The sequence below is a fragment of the Coloeus monedula genome (genome assembly GCF_965178545.1).
Source record: "Coloeus monedula genome assembly, chromosome: 1".
NCBI lineage: Eukaryota > Metazoa > Chordata > Aves > Passeriformes > Corvidae > Coloeus > Coloeus monedula.
The window spans coordinates 15,911,726-15,931,750 of NC_138781.1; the positions used below are offsets into that span (position 1 = coordinate 15,911,726).

Below are 20,025 nucleotides of genomic sequence, written 5' to 3' on the forward strand. Positions count from 1 at the left end.
TTTCCTCTAACCCTGTCTGCACAGACTGGTATTGTGACATGTGATGAGGTGAAACTGCTTTGTCTGGGGCACTGGGCACTTGGCAAGTCACTTAGTGGGACCTTTAGGGTAGGGACAGAACCCTGTTTAGTCTGTTTGCTAAGACTTTCTTTTGTAGATACAATGAGACAAAATATAGCCTAACTTTTTTTTGTGTCTGTCAGATGCTGGGTGAAATAAAAGTAAACCTGGATTTAAAAACAAAGAATTCTGTCAGGACTTGTAAATAGAAATGCATCATATGTGAATATTGAAAGTTGCCATGTCATGGACTACTGGACACTCAGTCAGTAGTACGAGAACATTAATGATTTTAAGTTTTTTTTACATAGTCTGAAGCATCAGATTGCTGTGAAAAGTAGGATAGTGTTCATGATGGGCTGTGTTTGATCAGACTAAATGTTTACCTGACTGTGTTCATTTTACCTTGCTTTTGCTTTGTCAACAGCTCTTGTTAGAAGTGGCACCATGTACTTGCAGCTGCTTTCTTCATATACACTTGTCATATATCTGCTTTTGTCATAGCATGTTTTAACCTGTATCTTCTTCTGAACACAAGCCATTGCTCTTAAATCTGTTTTGAGGGGCATTTACCAGGCTTTAAGCTAGGATAAATCAAAATCATGGCTACACTATTTTCAATCTTTTTTTAAATGTTTGTTTTAATTTATTCAGATCGATATAGTGACTTTTAATTTAATCTTATACCTTACCAGATTGATCATGCTTCACTAACCTAAAGACAAGGACAAAGGCTTATGTGCAGATCTTTCTCTTCCACTCTCCATTAGCCATATAGAAAACGTATTTTTATATAATAATAATTAAAAAGCTGCTCATTGTGTCTAACATGTGTGTGACCCTTAAGGTCTGTGGTCCTGTCAGTGTCAAGTCAAAGTTATCTTAAAGCAACCAGCGTGAATGGAAGGCTGAGCTCATGCCTCAGGCTGGGTCAGAAGCTTTCCATAGTTTCTGTGTTGCAAAAGTCTGCTTGCCCTCTGTGTGCAAGCCCATCACATAGATTTTTTGAAGACTGAGCAAGAAGACTTGTATTTTTGCAGGTAAAGCAAATCTGTGAGATCTGGCATTCACTTATCTGGTATATTTAGGAAGGTGTAAAATTGCAGTTCTGGCTTCACAGTAGTAGATGGCAGCTTTGTTGCTGACTTTGGCGGAGCCAAGATGACATCATTATGCTTTAAGTGTTGTTCTAATGTGAAAACATCGTAAACTTGTTGCAGATTTCTTTCCTCCCAACGCTGTATCAAGCTTGCTTAATTGACAAGTTTAAAAATGCTTTTCTGTTTGTTCTCAAAAACCAGTGCATGAATGTGCAAAGCAGACTTCATGTTTTTGTTTCATGTGTTGGCAGCAAGAAAATCACATTTATAGGCCAAGTTTAGGCACCAAGTAAAACTGTGCGAGGTTGCTTATATACAGTGAAAGTCAGAAGCAGTTCTTGGATTTGGATATTGTAAATTATAGAAAGAGAAAATGTACAAGGGCTAACATTTGTTTCTTCTTGAGCACATAAAGGAGTGAGCACTGTGCCAGATAGTGGAGTTTTCTCTGTATTACAGGACTGCAAAACTGAATACATGTTAGGTTTTTAATTAAAAAAACCCAACACATTTTTTACTAACCAATTTTTAAGTTCACCTGGCCTTTAAAATATTCCTGTCTTTTGTGTTTTCGTCTCTGTTTTGTAGTAATACTAAATAGATATGTGAAATCTTTTCTAAACATTAGGTATTTTTCCAAACTGCATTTATAGTAGTGTATTCTGTGGTTCTTTAAGAATTAATCTCGACCTCTGAAGCTGCATGCTGTTGATGTGGGTATGCTGAATGCTGGTAGAAATACTTTGCTAGGATAGTCCTTATGGATTTGCTTCCCAGTAGTGAGGGACCACTGCAAGCAGCGGGAAGTTCAAAGATGATTTTGCAGCCACCTGAGCCCAAAAAGGTGCTGCCTTGCTTTTATTGCTTTCATATAGATGTCTTCTCTTTATTTCTACTATATTAATTATATATTCTACTATATTAATGCATTTTGATCAGCATGTCAGTTTCAACATGATGTTTTCTAGGAGGATTTGATAATGAAAAGGATAAAAAGGTAGATAAAAAAAGCAATAATATGAACAAAAAGCTAAGTAGTTGGCTAAGCTGAAAGGGGAACATCAGAAACATCTATAGTGGAAGAAGCACAAATTAACCTGAAGTGCTAAAATTTTTATTTCAGACTTTTAACCCTGTTTTCAGGATTCGGAGAGAGACAGAAATCAAGAGAGTTCTGTTTTTACTGCCTGTTGAAAGAACGTAGCAACATAAAATGGTGGCCAAGGATCTGGGCTCATTGTTATGAGATGAAGAGAAAAGGAATTTAGGAGAGCAATGAAGGAAAGATTTCTGGGAGTTGTTCTTCCGTTGGAGGCTGCCAGGGCAAAGGCTTGCAGGGTCATTGGTTCCTGCTCCAAACTGCCTTTGCTTCCCCACTGGCATCTGTGGTGGAAACAGAGCAGAGGGAAAGCCTTCACTCGCCTGCTTTACACTCGTGATTACGACTTAGGCATAGGTGTGCTGCAGCAAGTGTAGTATGTAAATACCTTGGCTGCATCACAATTTCAAGGCTGCTTAAATTCCTCAGCACATTGAAATGCATAGATATGGCTAGATATACATGAAAATGGATATGATAGCCGAGGCAAAATTTATACTGAATTAATAAGTAGAGCCAATATTTTATCCTTGCATTCTTGATTTCTCCCCATCTCCATCTGCCAGAGGCATTAAATGGCTTTTAGGCTAACATTAATTTGAAAGATTTGGGAAAGTATGAGATGTATGGCTAGCTTTAACTGCAATCTGATTTAATTTTTAAAAATATAACTTGCTGGTGTTGGAAAGGGTATTTATTTTGGTATCAACATATTTATGGTGACTTGGAAAATTTGTTCAAAGTGAAATGAAATGTCTCTAAACGGTTCTGGTTTTTGTTAATATTTTATATTATGCTAGACTGATTCAGCAGTGTGGAATCAGAAAATGTGTGTAAGCATATTTACTGATGGGTAAACTCTTCAAACCTGTTCCAGTTTTTGGATACAAATTTAAATCCAAATGATATGGCAGCTGAAACAATTTTACCCCCTTTTTTTTTTTGGTGAGCAGTGTGTAGTTTTGTAGTAAATTTGGAAGCACAATAGCCTATACTATTTCTAAGCAGAGGCTCTGTTATATATGTCTCTGTTTGTTGGACCAAAAGCTGTAGTTACACAAGTGGATGACAGTTCTAGTGATGCCAGGTGTCCTTTGCTGAGAGCAGACTGCCGTGCTGTCCTGCTCAAGTGTAGCTGTGCCAGCATCCAGGTTAGCGAGCAGAGCCGACATATTGTGTGCATTTAGTGTCGGATGGAAGGTTCTGTGGCTTCTCAGCCCAATATCACATCAAATCTTGGCTGATTTAAAAGAACTAAACCTGTTAATCAAAAGGCAATTTATTACTATTAAGAGGTAATGAAAAGCTTCCCTGTTAGCTGTTGCCTGCTGTGAAATACAGGGTTCAAAAATGTTTGGGTTTTTTTAATAACACATAGGTTTAGAAAAAAACCCAACAAACACAAAAACCACCTCAAAGCAACATACTAGTCTTAAATATAAACTATGAAATAATTTAATTACTTCAAATAGTTTGCTTTCCTAAATTTACTTTCAAGATAAGGTGATGATATAGGATCATAGAACGGTTTGGACTGACAGGGACCTTAAAGATCATCTAACTTCAAACCCGTTCAAACACATCTAACTTCAAACACCTTTCACTAGGCCGGGTTGCTCAGAGCCCCATCCAACCTGGCCTTGAACCCTGCCAGGGATGGGACAGACCCAGCTTCTGGGAACAGCCTGTACCAGTGCCTCACCAATCTAATCACAAAGAATTTCTTCCCTACACTAACCTAAATTTCCCCTCTTTCAGTTTGAACCATTACTTCTTGTCCTGTCTCTACAGTTCCTGGCAAAGAGTTCCTCTCCAGCCTTCCCTGTAGGCCTGCTGCAGATATTGGAAATTTGCTAGGAGGTCTCTATGCACACTTCTCTTCTCCAGGCTGAACAGCCCCAACTTCCTCAGTCTGTCAATATACTTGACTTTTTAAATTTGTGTAAATTCCTATATTCTTCTATAAACTTTTATATCAAGTGTATGTGGCTGTATGTATATGACTGATTGATGTATTGGCATCACTTTTTTTGAGTGTTAATTCCTAAACTAGGTCCTACAGTCAATCATAAGACTGAAATAATATACTGATTTAATTTCAGGCACCAGTACTGCCTAGGATTGCAGGACTTCTTCTTCTACTCTTGTGACAGATATATTCTGTATGAGATACATGATTAGCATGTATCTTGACCATGGGAGGTTGAGATACGTGGTAATCAAATAGTGTTTCCATTATTCTTAGGCACAACTGATTTGAAAATAGTGTAGATTTCTATTGTTTGAAGTCTTTATTCTCTCAGTGAGATATTATGTCCTCCTTTTGCTGGTGTAAAATGCTATGTGTAGTACTCCTTGCTGCCCCTCCCCAGTGACAAGTCTCTTACAATCTCTCAAACTGTGACTGAAGAGTTAAATGTGGCCAGTGTGTCCAGTGCCTTCCTAGTGCTGGAATGAGTTCTTTCCTGACTGCCTGCCAGGTACTTGCTATTGCCTCCTCTAGGGCTGATGAAGATCTAGATAGAAACACTAAAGACTTGCCAAGCTGATGTCTATGGAAAGGACCAGTCAATTAGTCAAGGTTATTCAAGGTGCCATAGTGTGCAGGCTTCATTGGAGGAGCCAGGATTTTTTTTGTTGTTGTTTTAAAAAAGGAATATCAAATTTTTGTATGAGTTTTCCACAAGCTGCTTGTTAATTTGTCCTTGATGGGTGACTTTAAATCAGTTTTATGTATGTGTTATTCTTGCAGATAATAGGTAAGCTTTTGAATACTCATAAAGTACATTTTATGAACTTCGAAAATATCCATGTTGACACAGTGTCTAGTAACTACATTTTTGAGGGGTTTTGATTTTGACACAGCTTTGATGAGCCATACAAGCAAGAACTTCGCAGCAACAGGCTTGCCCTGTATGGATGCAAATAGAGATCAACTCTTTAACTCACATCAGAACGTTAACAGTATGTGGTATGTTAAATCTGAAATACACATGTTGAGACAAATCCTAAAAGACCAATAACTGTTTCAAACAACTGCATGTTCTTTAGCTCCAGGAGCCAAGTTCCAAAACTAAAGACTTTTCCATTTTGAAGGAAATAATATTTTTAAAAGTGATGGGTTTAAATGATCACACGTTCAACATTTTCTGTCATAACGTTGTTTTAAGGTGGGTTAACAAATTTACTGTAGCTTGGAGGAATAAAAATTAGGTACAACTTTTAAGTTACAATACTATTGCCCTTATGAATATGCGGTCTTGTTCTTTGAGGACTCATACAGTAAAATTCTTTTTTTAATTAGAAAAAATATACAACACTGATATTTTTATTGCTCTGCCATCTGTAAGGATTTCAGCATTTTATTTTTTTTTGTGAATTAGCAAATAAATCTAAACAGGTATTTTTCCCAAGATGCCGATCACTTGCATGTCATGATTATCTAGTTACTCGGTGTTCTGTAACTTTGAAAATTAATTTTTTTTTTTTTTAGAAACACTAAACTGCAAAATTTAAAAAAAGGTACTTATTGGAATGAGTTAATCCATCTGGCTCTGCAGAGAAAAATTGTTAATCTTTAACTTTTTGTAGTGTCAGCAAGCCCATATATTCAGTGGAATTACTTAAGAGAACATAAAAAAAGAATTATTTGGAGTACATAAATTTGAGCACATAGTGGTCTTTTTACAGCTGGAGTCTGATAGGACAGTGCAGTGTGTCCATCCTAATGTGCAGACATACTGCGTATGTTTTTATTTGAACCTGTGCATAAATACTAATCTCAAATTTCATAATGAAATAATTTTCACTATTTGATGTTAGTGACTGATTTTGTTATTCAACAGCAAGGATGTCAGAACAAGTGTTTGTACTGCAATGCTGCTTGCTTGTGTGTAAGGCAAACGTCTGAGCCTTCGTAGAACCATAAAGTACAGTTCAAATGTGAAAAAATGTCAGCTTGTTATAAATGGCAGCAAATGGTGCTGATTATTTTACCTTTGACAAAGTGGAAAATTTAAAGGTTGGTTTGTCCCATTTTATTAATACAATAAATTTTTACAGTGTTGTTCTGGGCCTTCAGATATATGTTCTTTAGTGTTTATTATCCCTCAGTTGCTGTAAAAATTCTAGATTTGAAGTCTGGCATCATTGTTCAGAATGCTAATTCAGGAAATTAATTAGCATATGAAAGCAAAGGCATATCCATGTTTCCATTTCTTCCCTTACGCTAACCAAAACAAAGTTGGTGTTTTCTTGTAATATGCAAGAGTGATGGAACGCAGAGCCCATATTTTTTATCATTTAGCACTAGTTTATAGCTTCCACAGACTTGTCCTAATAATGAAGCTATGAAGGATATGACAAGAATGGTGATATTAAATTTCTCTAGACTAACAGTAAATTTTTCCATTCTGATGTCAAGAATGTAGAGCATCTGGAATCTGCAGTGTGAGTGGTTCAGTTTGGGAACAGTTTCATCAATTGCTTAGCCATTTATTCTCCTCCTAGGAACAAGCAGTCTTCTGTAGAATATAACACTACAAAGGAAGCAATTTTCTAAATCTGGAAAAATTTTTTTATGTCCTGTTGTTTCTGATTTAAAAGGTTTCCATTGCTTCTTACTATTAAATCTGATTACATGTGCAAAAGTGCACACGTTTTTAAATTGGAATTGGTATTATTCTACATTTTGGTCTTCAGATCAAATAAAACTAAATTGTATTAATTAAGTTTAGAAAAAGCTGAAGATGCTCTGAAGACAGTAACTGCTTAAGTGTGTTGAAAGAACAAGTTGAAATTTATCTCTTACTCTTTTAGGCAGGGATAGTGCTGAATTTTCAAACATAGCTGGATTTTCCCTTGAAATTACCTTAGTTCAAGCTGGCAGAATGCTACAGGACTTATTGTGCAGCCATTTTGTCTTACCTGTTCTTGCAACAAGTCCAAAAGCTTCAGAGTAGTTTCTCTATCCATGACAAACTGTTGTGTAAATTTTAGTTTTGGATTGTGTATGTGGATTTAGGTTATCTACATGTGTGTAGTTTATATGGACTATTTCTGTAGGCAAAGCTATCTAGTTAATGGATTTTAATTCCCTATGGCACCGTTCTTGAATGAACTAAATTTTATGAAAAATTTATTGTTTGTCCAGTGTTAATTTATTACTTTTAAATCTCTTTATTCTGAGTCAGGCAATCAGATTTAATAGACTCTATAAGTACCTTCAAACAACCCTCTCCCCCTTCCACTCTTACAACAGTTTTATAATTATATTCCCATGTGCAATGCTTGTCTGCTTTTAGTAGGAGTTTCATTCTATAGGGTTTTACTGAGTTCACGAAGTGTTAGATACTGTACCTAATTTATATTACATGAATATAAATAGCAGCATGCTTGTATCTAAAATAGGAGCTTCTTCATTTATCTGGAATTAGCTCCTGTTACTGCCACTCGATTATGTGACCTTGTTTAACATAGCAAGGGCCCTTTTTGCTCCTGTTCCACTAATCTGGGTATGTTCAGGTGTGATTACATTGTGATGGGCGTTAGGGTTCCCCCTGCCCTGAGCTGTAGGAATCATCAAACTTACTTCCCCTCTTAAAATTGCATAATTGTCTTACATCTCCGTGTTTAATCACATTGTTAGGGGTATTTTTATGTATGCTCAGGTCTTCTGGGGATAAAATATCTACTTTTAAAAATTGAAATAAATTAGTTTTTCTTGTGTAAGTCCTGTTTTCTGAATTTTGACACCCAAAATATTTTGATACTAGTTAATTCCAATGGGTGCATGATTCCTTTTAAGTATAAATGCTGATTAAACTTACACTAGACTAAAAAAAAAATCAAGGAACTAAGTAGAATAGCAACAGTGTATAATAAAAGCAAAAAAAATTTTTTTTGCAAGACACTCCACACAGTGCTGCCAACATCAGGCATTAAAAACAATGGGACTTTTTTTTTTTGCTTTTCTTTTTTTTTTTTTTTTAATTTAAACAACTTGTAGATACGTTTTTTTAAAGCTCTTGGTTGTGTTTATTTACATTGTGGGCACCTTTCAAAAAAACGTGAGGTCCGTGCATGCCATATGACTCAAGAAGGTGGGACTTCAAGAGAAACATCAAAATTGAGACCAAGAGCACAGTCAAGGCCTGGCAGGCAGTGGTAGCATTCAGCTTGGAGGTACTGATACGTCTCACTCCAGGGCTTATGTGAGGAATATGTGTTTTTAATTTGCAGAACCATCTGTATTCTAGGGGGTATCACCATGATCTTTTGGAAAGTTAATTTTTGGTTTTAGAAGTAATCAAAAGTCCTTGGTATGGCATCCCTTCAGACTACATAATTGCTACTGGAACAATTAAAAAAAAGTCTGGTTTTAACAGCCTGGCAGTACTAAAACCATTGTTAAACTTGCATTTTTTTTCCATGGCCTTTGGCTCTGACTTCTAGAACCACCTGAGATACTACTTACAAGTTTTGCAGGAGGTTTGAAGTTGATCTGAAGCACTCTACTATGAAATTCAGATAATTTCTATTGCTGCATGGCAGCATCTGTGTACAGTGAGATCTTACAGGGCTGCAGGAATTTGAGCTACTGCCCTTCATGTGTAGGAAAGATGCATGTGACAATTTGTGAGATTTGGTAATTAAACTTAGGCCAATGTTTGGCTGCCAGTATAGTGGTGTCAACTTCATTACCAGTTTACACTAACTTGACAAATTATTGTGTCCCTGTCCATATCACAAAAACACTTTCTTTCATATGCCATGTGCTGGTAAAGTCACATGCCAGCCACAATTTTCACTGTTTCTTCACAGTGTAATGAGTAACAACACATTTCATGTAATTTAGACACAAGTAAAAAACATGTTTTACTTGGAGGTGTGTGTAGATCCACATACTGTATTTCTTAATATATAAAAATCAAAATGCTCATCTGAAAATTTTTGATTCTGTGGTACTGTGCCACCACAGAGGGAACAAGAAGGAACAAGAGAAAAGGTAAATCTTTACAGGTGCTACCACCTTCTTCTGCCATTACCTTCTGGAGCTGAGTCAGGTGATCTGGAATGACACAAATTTAACTTTAAACATGTTCTAGATCTTTGTTTTGTGTTCTCCCCAGGTTAATACATTAAGTCCTCCTTCTGCCTGATTTTTACCTGGCTCCTTGATTGAGTTGTTTTTTTAATTCCTGGCTACATAGTGTTCAGTTTCGGGAGGAGTCTGAAGAGCAAGAGCGTGCTGTTCTCCAGGACACTGCATGGCACAGTCCTCAGTTTCCACTGCTGCAGAGAAGGGCTGGATTCTCATTTCCTTCTGGCTGAAAGCTATAAACACTGGACTCTAGAGCCAAAGCAGGGAAGAACTAGAAACATGGCTATGATATTGGATAAAATCAGTCAGCACCTCTTTAATTGTCTCTACTTCCCCAGGAGAGTTGCACAGATCGAGTGCATTGCTGTGGAAGCTGGAGTAGCACACTAGGGACATGGACGCCCATTTCTCTGGAATGGGCAATTCAGGGATATATAAGTAAGTATAGTCCACAGAAACTTTTGAGCCGGATGTGAAACCTTCATGTGTGTGAGCACCTGCAGGGTTCAGCACTACCCTGGCAGGCAGGGTTTTTCTCTGGGAGTTTTGTGTGTAAAACCAAAGTCTTATTATGGGCAGATTCAGTCCCTCCCTGTGTCACTAATAGTTAATCCATCAGGAAATACAAACTTTCATTTTATTTTTCACTAGGGATTTGATTGTCAAAGCTTTGAGGAGCAAGTTACAAGGAGAGAATAGTTTTATAGTTGATTACATGTGGAATTTAAGCAGATCTGATGGACCAAGGAAAAGAAAGCTGACTTTGTTACACGTCTTTTATTTTAAGGAAGTGGCTGAAGTTACTATTTTCTTTCTTCTGAATGACATGCATGAATTGTTCCTAAGCAGTTATGCCACAGTGCAAGTTACATTGAAGATTTATTTTCCATTTCCTGACAACCTTCAAGTTATTTTGAGGTAAATATATTTGCAGTAAGAAAAGTGGCCAACTGTAAAGAATTTTTTAAATTTTCTAAATGAAAGAAAATAAATAAATGTTTTAATTTTCTAAGAGAAAATAAATGTTTTTTAAAATTTTCTAAATAAAAATGTTTTCATAAATTGTGTGATGAAAACAACCATTTTTGCTAAGTTCTGAAGTTCTAATTGTGTGGGATGTTGTAGCCACAAATCCCATTCATACCTGTTTTCTCAGGGTGTCAGCTCAATCACTGATTGTATCTTGCTAGGCAAAGCTTGATGGTCTTTTTTTCTGTCTGCAAAATTGTAGTGGTTTGAGTTGTATCTTCTTTTTGCAGTGTTTCTGAAGCGAAAACGAGAACAAATTTAAATAAAAGCAGGATTCCAAGATAAATGAATATGAACCACCAAAAAATGCTTGGAGCACAAAAAGAATATATCTGGAAAGAGCTTTTTTCCCCAAAATATTTTACCAAGAGGCATTAAAAAGATGAAAATGTAAATAATCAGAACCCAAAGGTGATGTATGTAATGTTGAAAGGGATATGTACTGCCTGAAAAGGTTGTGAAATTATGTTTACTAATAAATATTCTAAATTATAAGTTTTAAGGAGATAATAAGCATAATAACAATAGGTAGCCTGTAATTTACAGCAGTGTTCTTTTACCAGTAGAATATGTTGTAAATCTGTTCTTGTGATGAACAGCAGCACTTACTCAGACTAAAAATAATAACAGGACCGTGTATCTTGGATCCCAGGAGACTATTGGTGTTTTTGTAGACAGCAGACAGGAGAAAAAGGCATTTTGTCCTTTTTACCCCGAGTAATCCCACTGGAAAATTAAACATGTGCTATGAATTGATATCAGCTCATTCCAGGTTACCTCCCTAAAGAGGACTGCTGCAAACACTGTTGCTACATTTTTTGGACAGCACTTTGATGGCGTGTATGCACGATGGATATTTTATGCTGTACGCTACTGTGGAACAGTGTGCTACTGTCTGCCCCTCAGAGACCGCTGCTGAGGTGTGCCACAAATAACGGAGAACAGCAGTTGCTTTAACCCTGGAGAGAATCTCAAATACCTGCAAATTAAAAATGTTATTGAAATATTTCTGGGTGCATGTATGTCTGGGAAAATTGTGTTGGTTTTGTTTTTAAAAGATTAATCTTGCAAAACAGAGAAGTTGCTTTTCTATTGCTGTGGATCCTTGCTGAACACAGAATTGAAAAAAATATTAAGCAATATATTAGCAAGAAATATTTAGAGAAACCACGAACCTTTTTTTAATGGACCACCCTATCCAGTTTCTGTTCTTTTAAGGAAGTTTTTCCTATTCATGACTCATTTCACTCTTTGGCTAACATCAAGGGAAATGGAATAACGATTAAGCAAAGGAATGTATGTTTTTTTCTGGGTTTGTCCTTTTTTCAAAACCTTTATGAATTTCTGCATAACCCTGTGTAAATATATATGGATGTAGAAGCTTGACAACTGTGACAAGGTAAAAAGTACGCTGCTAATACTTGTTTCTTAATAATTTTTTCTAAATGTTCCTTTTGGTTCTACAAGTTAATGTTGTGCCGGATACTCCAGACTCCCTCTTCAGTTAAAATGACATGGTCCAGGCAGCCAATTACACAGAACTGTTAAGTGAAATTAATGAGATCACCCTAGATTACACTTTGTGTTATATTTTCATTTTATAGGTCTGTACGAGCTGCTGGCTGCACTGCCAGCCCAGCTGCAGCCACATGTGGACAGCCAGGAAGACCTGACCTTCCTCTGGGATATGTTTGGTGAAAAAAGCCTTCATTCACTGGTGAAGGTAAACCACATTTAAGTCAGATTCTCTTTGAGAAGAGCATATGGAAAAATGTTTTGAGCGCCATCTAGTAAACCTGTGACCAAACTGTTGCTCAGTGAAAACAAAACAGCCTTGTTTTAAGTCTGTTTCTGTCAGGGTGGAAGTTGTTAAATAAGATTTTACCAAAAATACATAGATGATTTCATTTAAGAGTGATGTTCTGGCAGTGTAATGCTAATGCAACAAACATATGTTGTTTGCCCTTGTTTAGGAAAAAAAGAGTACGAAATAGTAGCAGGAAATCTGACACTTCTTTATGGTCAACATTCAAGACCTGGAGTTTAGCTTAAATAAATAAATGTTCACAGCAAAAATTAGAAGGAATATATTTTCTGAGGTCAAGTATGGCAAGAGTTCAGTAGCCACATTAATTTAAAATAATTTCCTTTAACAAAGTCAACTGAAATTCTAGTAAGCTGTTTCTTTTATTGGCTTGTCTCCATTTAATATTGTGTTTTGCTCATAAATATGCTGGACTAAAGTACAGCCTAAAATAAGTTGGATGAATACTTGAGTAAAATATTATGCTACAAAAATGATCAGCAACAAGAAATCAAAGCGTGCTGTCAGAGTACACAGAGCTACCCCAATAATCTGAAAATTGTGTATAGCTGAAAAATGGGACCAATCAGCTGGTTAAAATTATTCCACTCCTACAAAATGGTAAATATGTCGTCAATCCCCAGTACAGACCTAATTCAAGCTGGAAAGAAATTCTGAGGTCTCAAATGAGTCATAGATGGTAGTAACCCGTGCCATGAATATATGCAGACTTGTACAGAATTTGTTAACCCTTGTCAATTACTGATCTAGAGGAAGCTTAAAATTTGGATTATTTCTAAGTAGGTTTGAAAGACTCACATTTTCCCATTTCTTTAGCTGTTTTATTCTGGAAAAAGATGTAATAATGTTGATACTTGGTCAAGTGCTTGGTGATACTTTTCAAAATATCTGAGAATTTACATATAAAAGTAAACATAAGTTCCTTCTGGCAGTTGATACACAAAAGCAACAAACAGTGGAACAGTGCTTGGCAATACTTGCTTGCCTAAAGAATTTCATCAAAGTTTCTAAAGTGCTGTAATTCCCAGACTCCTTGCGGCTTTGCTGCAGCTGTCTGTGCAGGTGGCTCAGAAGATCACTGTAAGAGGAATACCAGTCATCCTTCTGATGTAGGCTGACAGTGGTGTGCATCTAAGCAAAACGTTAGGTCAGTTGCTAAATTAGGTTTCTTTCTGGTTTGGGAATTAAAGAAGGCTGGCTAGAAAATGAGTGTGGATCTGTGAAACATTGTCACTCCAACACTTGTTCTAATTTTTTATCGAGCCAAAACCTAAAGCTTTTCAAACTCCTTCACTTACTGCCTTTTGCCCCTTATTCCAAAAGAAGACAGCAGTTAACTGGTTTACTCACTTGGAGTATGCTCTCAGTATGGAGCAGTTGGCTTTCGTAGCAGCTCTCCTGGTGGCATGCCGTGGTTACCATGTTGTTTGTTGTTGCAGGGTGGATTGGACTTTCTGACTGTAACAGAAAATAAAGATGAGAAAGGGCATCAAGGAATGGTCACTTTATTGCAGTTACAACAAGAGGGTGCTGAAATATTCCAACCATCTTAATTATTTATCTTGTGCTCTGTAGGTCCAAATATTAAATATACATGAAACTCTGACCCTGCTGATGCTTCTTTTAATGTCCTATTAAGCCTCACACTATCTTAAAATAGATGTCATTCTTGAAATCTCAAAACTACATCTTTAGTGTTCACTAGTTGCCCTTCTTTAAAACAATATATTAATTTCATTTGAGAGACAAAGTTTTTTAATTACAAGAACTGAGATTATTAACAGCATCTGGTCTGACCCAGTGTATGTCACAGGCTTTCAAACCTCACCTTTGATTTCTGTGGAGTTGTAGTATATAAAGTAGGGTATGAAGAGCTTTCAAAATGTTATCTAGTTCATATACCTGCCTCAAGATGGGCTTAACTGTATGTGAAACCCATGGTATTTGTTTGACCTTTAATGCATTTTTAGAAGGACTGTTCATTATCCTCTCAAGTTTCAGAGAAGAGAGTCCCTAGCCTTTTTGGAAGAGACCTGAAAGAGCAGAAGAACGAACCCCATCTGCCATAGTTTTTCTTTGTTAACAAGACTTTGGGAGTGCCAAATCTTTCTTTCTGAGTTCTGGTGTCTTATTTGAAAGACTGTTTTTCCTAGCAGTAACTTCTTAAAGTCAACTGTACTTGCAAAGACAAATGTTTTTAATTCTGCAGACAGAGAATGATGACACATATTTTGTAATAAAAAAAGAAAAAAGAAAGGAAAAAGTGTGCACTAGCTTTGAGCCAAGGATGTTGTGATCCTGGTATGTGGCAGTGTAGGAAGAAAACGAACATGGGTATACTACAAATCAGCACTGATATTTCTCTATTTTAACACATCACTTAAGAAAAGTTTCTACACTGATCTTCTTACCTTACTGTTTAATAATTTCAGGTATTATAAAAGAGCTTTTTTCCTAAGTTATAAAATGGATAAAATGCTCCAAGATTATTGAAAGACTTAAGTACAAAAGGGACTTTCTACTTTTTGTATCAATTTTCCAAGTTTTATGGGTATTTAATTACTATAGCTTTTTCTTCATTGTTGTGTACTATAGCATATGGTTTGCTATTCTGGCTCTCTTAATATTGAAAAGAAAAAAAAGAAGAAGGGAAAAAAAAAGCCCCAAACCTTGTCTTTGAGTTCTCTTCATTCAGTATTGTTGGATAGAAATCTCTTTGAGAACTTGGATCAGCCTGAGCTGTTCTAAGAAGTTAGAAATGGAAAAGTTGTATTAGGTCATCCAATCCATTCCCCTGCAAATACTGGATTGTTCCCTACATTACATTCCTATTGTAGTTAGTAAAACCAGCAAACACTGATGCAACTGTTCTTGCTGTCCCTTTTCTTCACAAAGGAATCTGTTGATTAGATTTTAGTTTACAAAGTACAGAGAAGAGGGAATCCACAACTGTTGTTGACAGTTTGGAAGAGAAAACTGGTTCTGGATAGTGTTTAAAATTTGTTACTTCCTTGTCTTCTTACATGACTCTCTCAAATTTTACCAAAAATCTTCAGCTGTCTCATTCCTTTTTATATAGCAGAGATCCCATTAATTCTGTAGACATTTATGGAATAGAAACATGAAGGGTAGATCCTTTAGGGTAATTATGAGCACTGACATAGCCGATACCTGAAATGGTACACATGCTCAGCTTGGGTATTTTTTTAGAAAAGACAAGTAAAGATCTGCTTTAACTACTCCTCTGGATTATTTTTAGAGGAGCTGCAAGAATTTCCATGTGCGTTTGCTTGCTGTTAGTGCACCAGACACGTTTTACTGTTTGTCTGTTTAGCTCCAGGATGAAGCTTCCACTCGCACTGTTGCCTTACACATTTCTGGTTGTGGATGTAATGCTCAAGAGTTGAGTAAACTTTTCTGTTGCACAGCTACCAGACCATTTCATAACCAATTGCAGTTTGCTGATTGTTTTTGGCCAACTCAGTACTGTACTTTCCATTATGAAAAAGAAGCCACAGCAAGTGGTGTTGCTCTTTCTCTTGATAGGGAGGAGTTTGTACATTCAAAAAGCTATGTGTTGCACTAGGAAAAAAGGCTACTGCAAAGGTAAGGAATACATGGTGAATCATTTTATTGTAACTTCATAGTATTTTAGGTAGCTGGCCCTGCAAAACCTTAATTTGTGCTAATTTTCCTGGTTTCACCTGGATATGATTTGACTTGAAGTTCTAAGAGTGTACATTTTCTATGTGCTAGAGGTTGACCATGTAAATTGCAAAAACATACCAAAAATAAACTAGTCACGTATATCCTGGTGAAATTTCTTTGGCATGTAAATTGAATTACATGATTACAGAGCCCAAATTTTACAGTCACTGTGGTATAGAAGCACTGGAAATTTTCAGTGTGAATACTCAAGATTTTTCAATATGTAAATGTGGATGGTTTCAGTATACTGTGGTTCCATTTTTGGCAATAAAAAAACCAAAGATAATATTTACAAAAACTAAGTTGACTAGGCAAAGCAAAAGGGATTGATTTGACACATCCTCAGTGACAAAATCAACTACCTGCAGATGATGTACTAAATCTTCAGTCTGGACTGTACGTGGGAAGAGATGTGCAGGTTATTTTGGCATTTGTGAAAGCTTATATGGTGCAGCTTTCCCCTACTGTGTGATATGTCAGCTGTTCTGCAGCTAACATCCAGGTGTGTGCTGCCCAGATCATGTGCATTCACCTCTTGTCGTGCATCCAAATGGTGAATGCTCCTGCCTGGGCACAAGCTCAGGCATCCAAAGATTTGGATCTTCTTCCCATAGGAGTGTAGAGAAAATGGACTTCAGATTATATCAGTTGGGTGTGACAATTGATTGTTCTGAATGTATTTTTCTGTATTTTTGGTGGGGGTGACCCATAAACGGAGGGAATGACATCTCTGAGTGTGCCTGAAAAGTAGATGGTGGCTGAGGAGGATGTATCAGATAGTGTAAGACTGAGCATGACACATGATAAAAAAATGAATGTTGGAGATCATACTGAGATAGAGTTGGCTTTCTGCATGGAAGGCTGATGACAATATGTTAACTACTTCTGCCCTTCAAGTTTGACATTGAAATACTTTTTGCTGGACATACAAAACTTACTTACTTTCCCATTGCTTTGTTCTTCCTATATACTTTCTCTAGAACTAATATTTATACAATCTTCATAATTTATTTTTCAATTTGTCTATTTTCTGTGTGTCTCAGCACTTTTTTTTTTTCCTGTCAATCATTATATAGAAGAGGAAGAGAGCAGGGTGTGTTTGTGAGGGGATTTTGGTGGCTAATATATTTGCACCTGTTAAGGCAGTGGTGAGAGTGGTTTCTGATTTCAGGGCAGACAAAACCAGCCACCTCAGAAGGAGCTCAGAGGTGCTCCGTCACCCAAGAACAGCAAACCTGGAAAATGCACTGGAAGAGGAAGTGGGACTGGGGTTTTGTACCTAACCTCAGTTATCTAACAGATGTGAGAGGGTTGTGGTTTTGAGGGAAAGCCCTGGAGAGTTGGAGAGATGTATGGGCCACCTTAGAGTGGGTGGACTCATTGAATCTGATAGCTCAGTCACAAAAATGCTTCTTTGATATATGAAGACCTTAAGGTTCTTTACCGCTAAGTTCTCAACCATATTTATCTTTTAAAAGCTGTGCCTCCCCAGTAAAGCGAATAGACTGCAGGTCTCTAAATTCATGTGGAGGTCTGAAGTGCTGTTTACCTTGGAGATAGGAAAAATGAAGGAAAAGGCAGTGTGAGTAAGGATTTACCACCTGGACATCTGGGGGAGGAAGTGTGAGTGTGGAGGAGGTGGTTGACAGTCAATAACAATTCATGGCCAATGAAAATTAATTGTTCTTCAAACTTTAGAGGAGAATCAAGCAAGGTCGCTTTGTACATTATAGTTTACATCTTTCAGTCAGAGAAAGCAAGCAAAGGCTCCTCACAGCACAAGTAAAGTGATCACTCTTGTAATGCAGACTGTCCAAACACTGCACAGATGTGGTCTGTTGTGCTGGTGTGGAAACTTTTGCTATTTCTGGCAAGAGGAGAAGGAATTTACTATAGTTGAAGTCATTAATAATGATGAATTAGATAATAGGTGGCAGTTATTTGTCATTCTTTAAATCCAGATCATCAGAGATTGAGGAAATCTTAATTTTTGTAAAGATGTCCTTGTTCTCTTGTTGAAACAGGTTTGGTCGAATCTTGCCTTAATTCCTATTGGTAAAACATGATACAGTTTTCAGCTCTAAAGAACTACCTATCAGTAGGTAGTGGGGAGTATGTGACAGTATTAGGATACTGAATCTGCAAATATATACTAAATCTGCATGGAGGAAATCTAAGACTTTTCTTTTTCTCATTCTTTTTCTCATTTTCTGAGAGGAATGTTGATCTCTAGTTAATCTTTGAAGCTTTCTGCTTGGGTTTTATGTACAGAACAAATATGAAGGAGTGCTAGAATTTCAGTACTCGTCTCATGCAAAGTATTTGTAGGTAATGGTCTAATTTATATACCAAAATACAAACTTGCCACGTGCTTTCTGCTTACCAAAGGCTGAAAATTATTGGGAAAGTAATGCTCTATAAGAAAGCCTCTTGATGACTGACAATAGTTTGTGTTCGTATTTGGAGTAATTACCACTGAAGCAATGAGTCATTTTGCTTCCATCAAAATTATTACATTTAAAAAAAGTGTAATGCAAGGTGTTATTCCTCATGAAATGCCACATAAACTTAAAGAGTTACTTCTGAAGCCAAAGTGATTTTTTGAGACTTGCTCAATTGCCAGAAACTGAAATCTGTAAGTAAAGAGATCACTATTAGCTGGAGGCAGTCAGCTGCCTTTAAACTTAATTTCCATGGGAACAGTGATCAGATTAATCAAAATAAGGTAATTGAAGTTTTATAGAAAATAGTACCGGATCTTTTCTTTATTCAGGCTGATATTGTTTCCATGAAAACATTAGGAAAAAAGGTAGGTAGCAGCCAGGCATTGAGCAAGTGACTGCTTCACTTGTTGAGATGCAGGTAATTTCTGGTCACTCTGTGTGAGTTGAACCCTTTGACTCGTTTCTGCTTTTATAGTATAAAAATACAGTACATCAGGTAATAACTGGGCAAAAAGAAGCAAAATAAAAATGGACTCCTTTTAAAATAATAGCTAAATCTCCCAACCTTCCATGTTTCTTCTCTGAGTAAAGACAAAGTTGTTTTGCCATGTGTGTTCACTCATACATACCTGTGCTTATTTTTGCCTTCAATAAAGTGAAAAAATGCACCTCCAGTTTATTCAGGCATAGCTTTGGATGGTGTAGCCTTGTTTGTAGAAGAATGCAAGTTAGGGCCAAGTGGACGGAATCATGGAATTGTGAAATATGGATAAAAATAAAACTACATAACTAAACTGATACTTTTTATAACTAAAAATATTTTTTATAATTGTAATTAATACATCGCTTACTAGGAAGCAGACAGCTGGTGGACATAATCATTTTGTCCTTCTATTTGAAGTCTGTTGAATGGGTTCTCCTGTGGTAAATACTTCTTTTGTGTTTTTTTTTTTCATATATTATTATTTTGTACTTTTTGGTAGAAGTTAAACTGAATATCTAGTGTTAACTTCTTTGTCAGGAGTTTACAGATTTGATGTCTCTAGGATCTTTCAGTTTCTACATCAGAGCTGCTAATGTGTTTAGTAATAGACACTTGCAACTTTTCATCTGGATTTTTATGAGGAAGTCCCATTCCTGTCATCAACTCCTCTATCAGCCCACTTTGTTAAAAATAATCATAAAAATCCAAGGATCAGATCCCAAAAGGATCAAATTGTCTTGTTGACAGTTTAGTTTCATAAAAGCTGTAAAAATTAAGTTGATATCAGAAGTCTCTACAGGTGGGTGTACCAACAAACTTTTAAAATTAAAAATAAAGCAGATAAGCTTATTAAATCAGAGGTGTGAAGTGTTTGAGTATTACTTAAAACTTGTGAATAAATCAGTGCTTTGGAATGTGAAAAAACTTTGGTTTAGGTTAAAGTCCAGACAGAGGCTTTTTTTTGGATCAGTGGTAATTGATTTAAAGTTTCTGCTGGGAAACCTCCAAAGAGTAGCAGAAATCCAGCCAAAATGTACTGGACGTAAAATAAGGAAATCAATCCTTCTAAGATAAATAGTTTGTAATTTCATTGTTACCAAGGGGGTAGTGTACCAGCCTGGTAACCAAACTGGTACAGCAGTTCAAAGAGAACTTTTAGAACCAAAATCTATGC

General features: G+C 36.5%; 1 protein-coding gene across 1 annotated transcript in view; it reads left to right on the plus strand.

Annotated features, from left to right (window-relative positions):
* MPP7 (MAGUK p55 scaffold protein 7) overlaps positions 1 to 20,025 on the plus strand; it is a 158,799-nt gene that overhangs the window by 46,046 nt on the left and 92,728 nt on the right. The window contains exon 4 of the mRNA XM_082295756.1: positions 11,995 to 12,113. Within this exon, the coding sequence (XP_082151882.1) occupies positions 11,995 to 12,113 (119 nt within the window). The remainder of the gene's footprint in view (positions 1 to 11,994; positions 12,114 to 20,025) is intronic.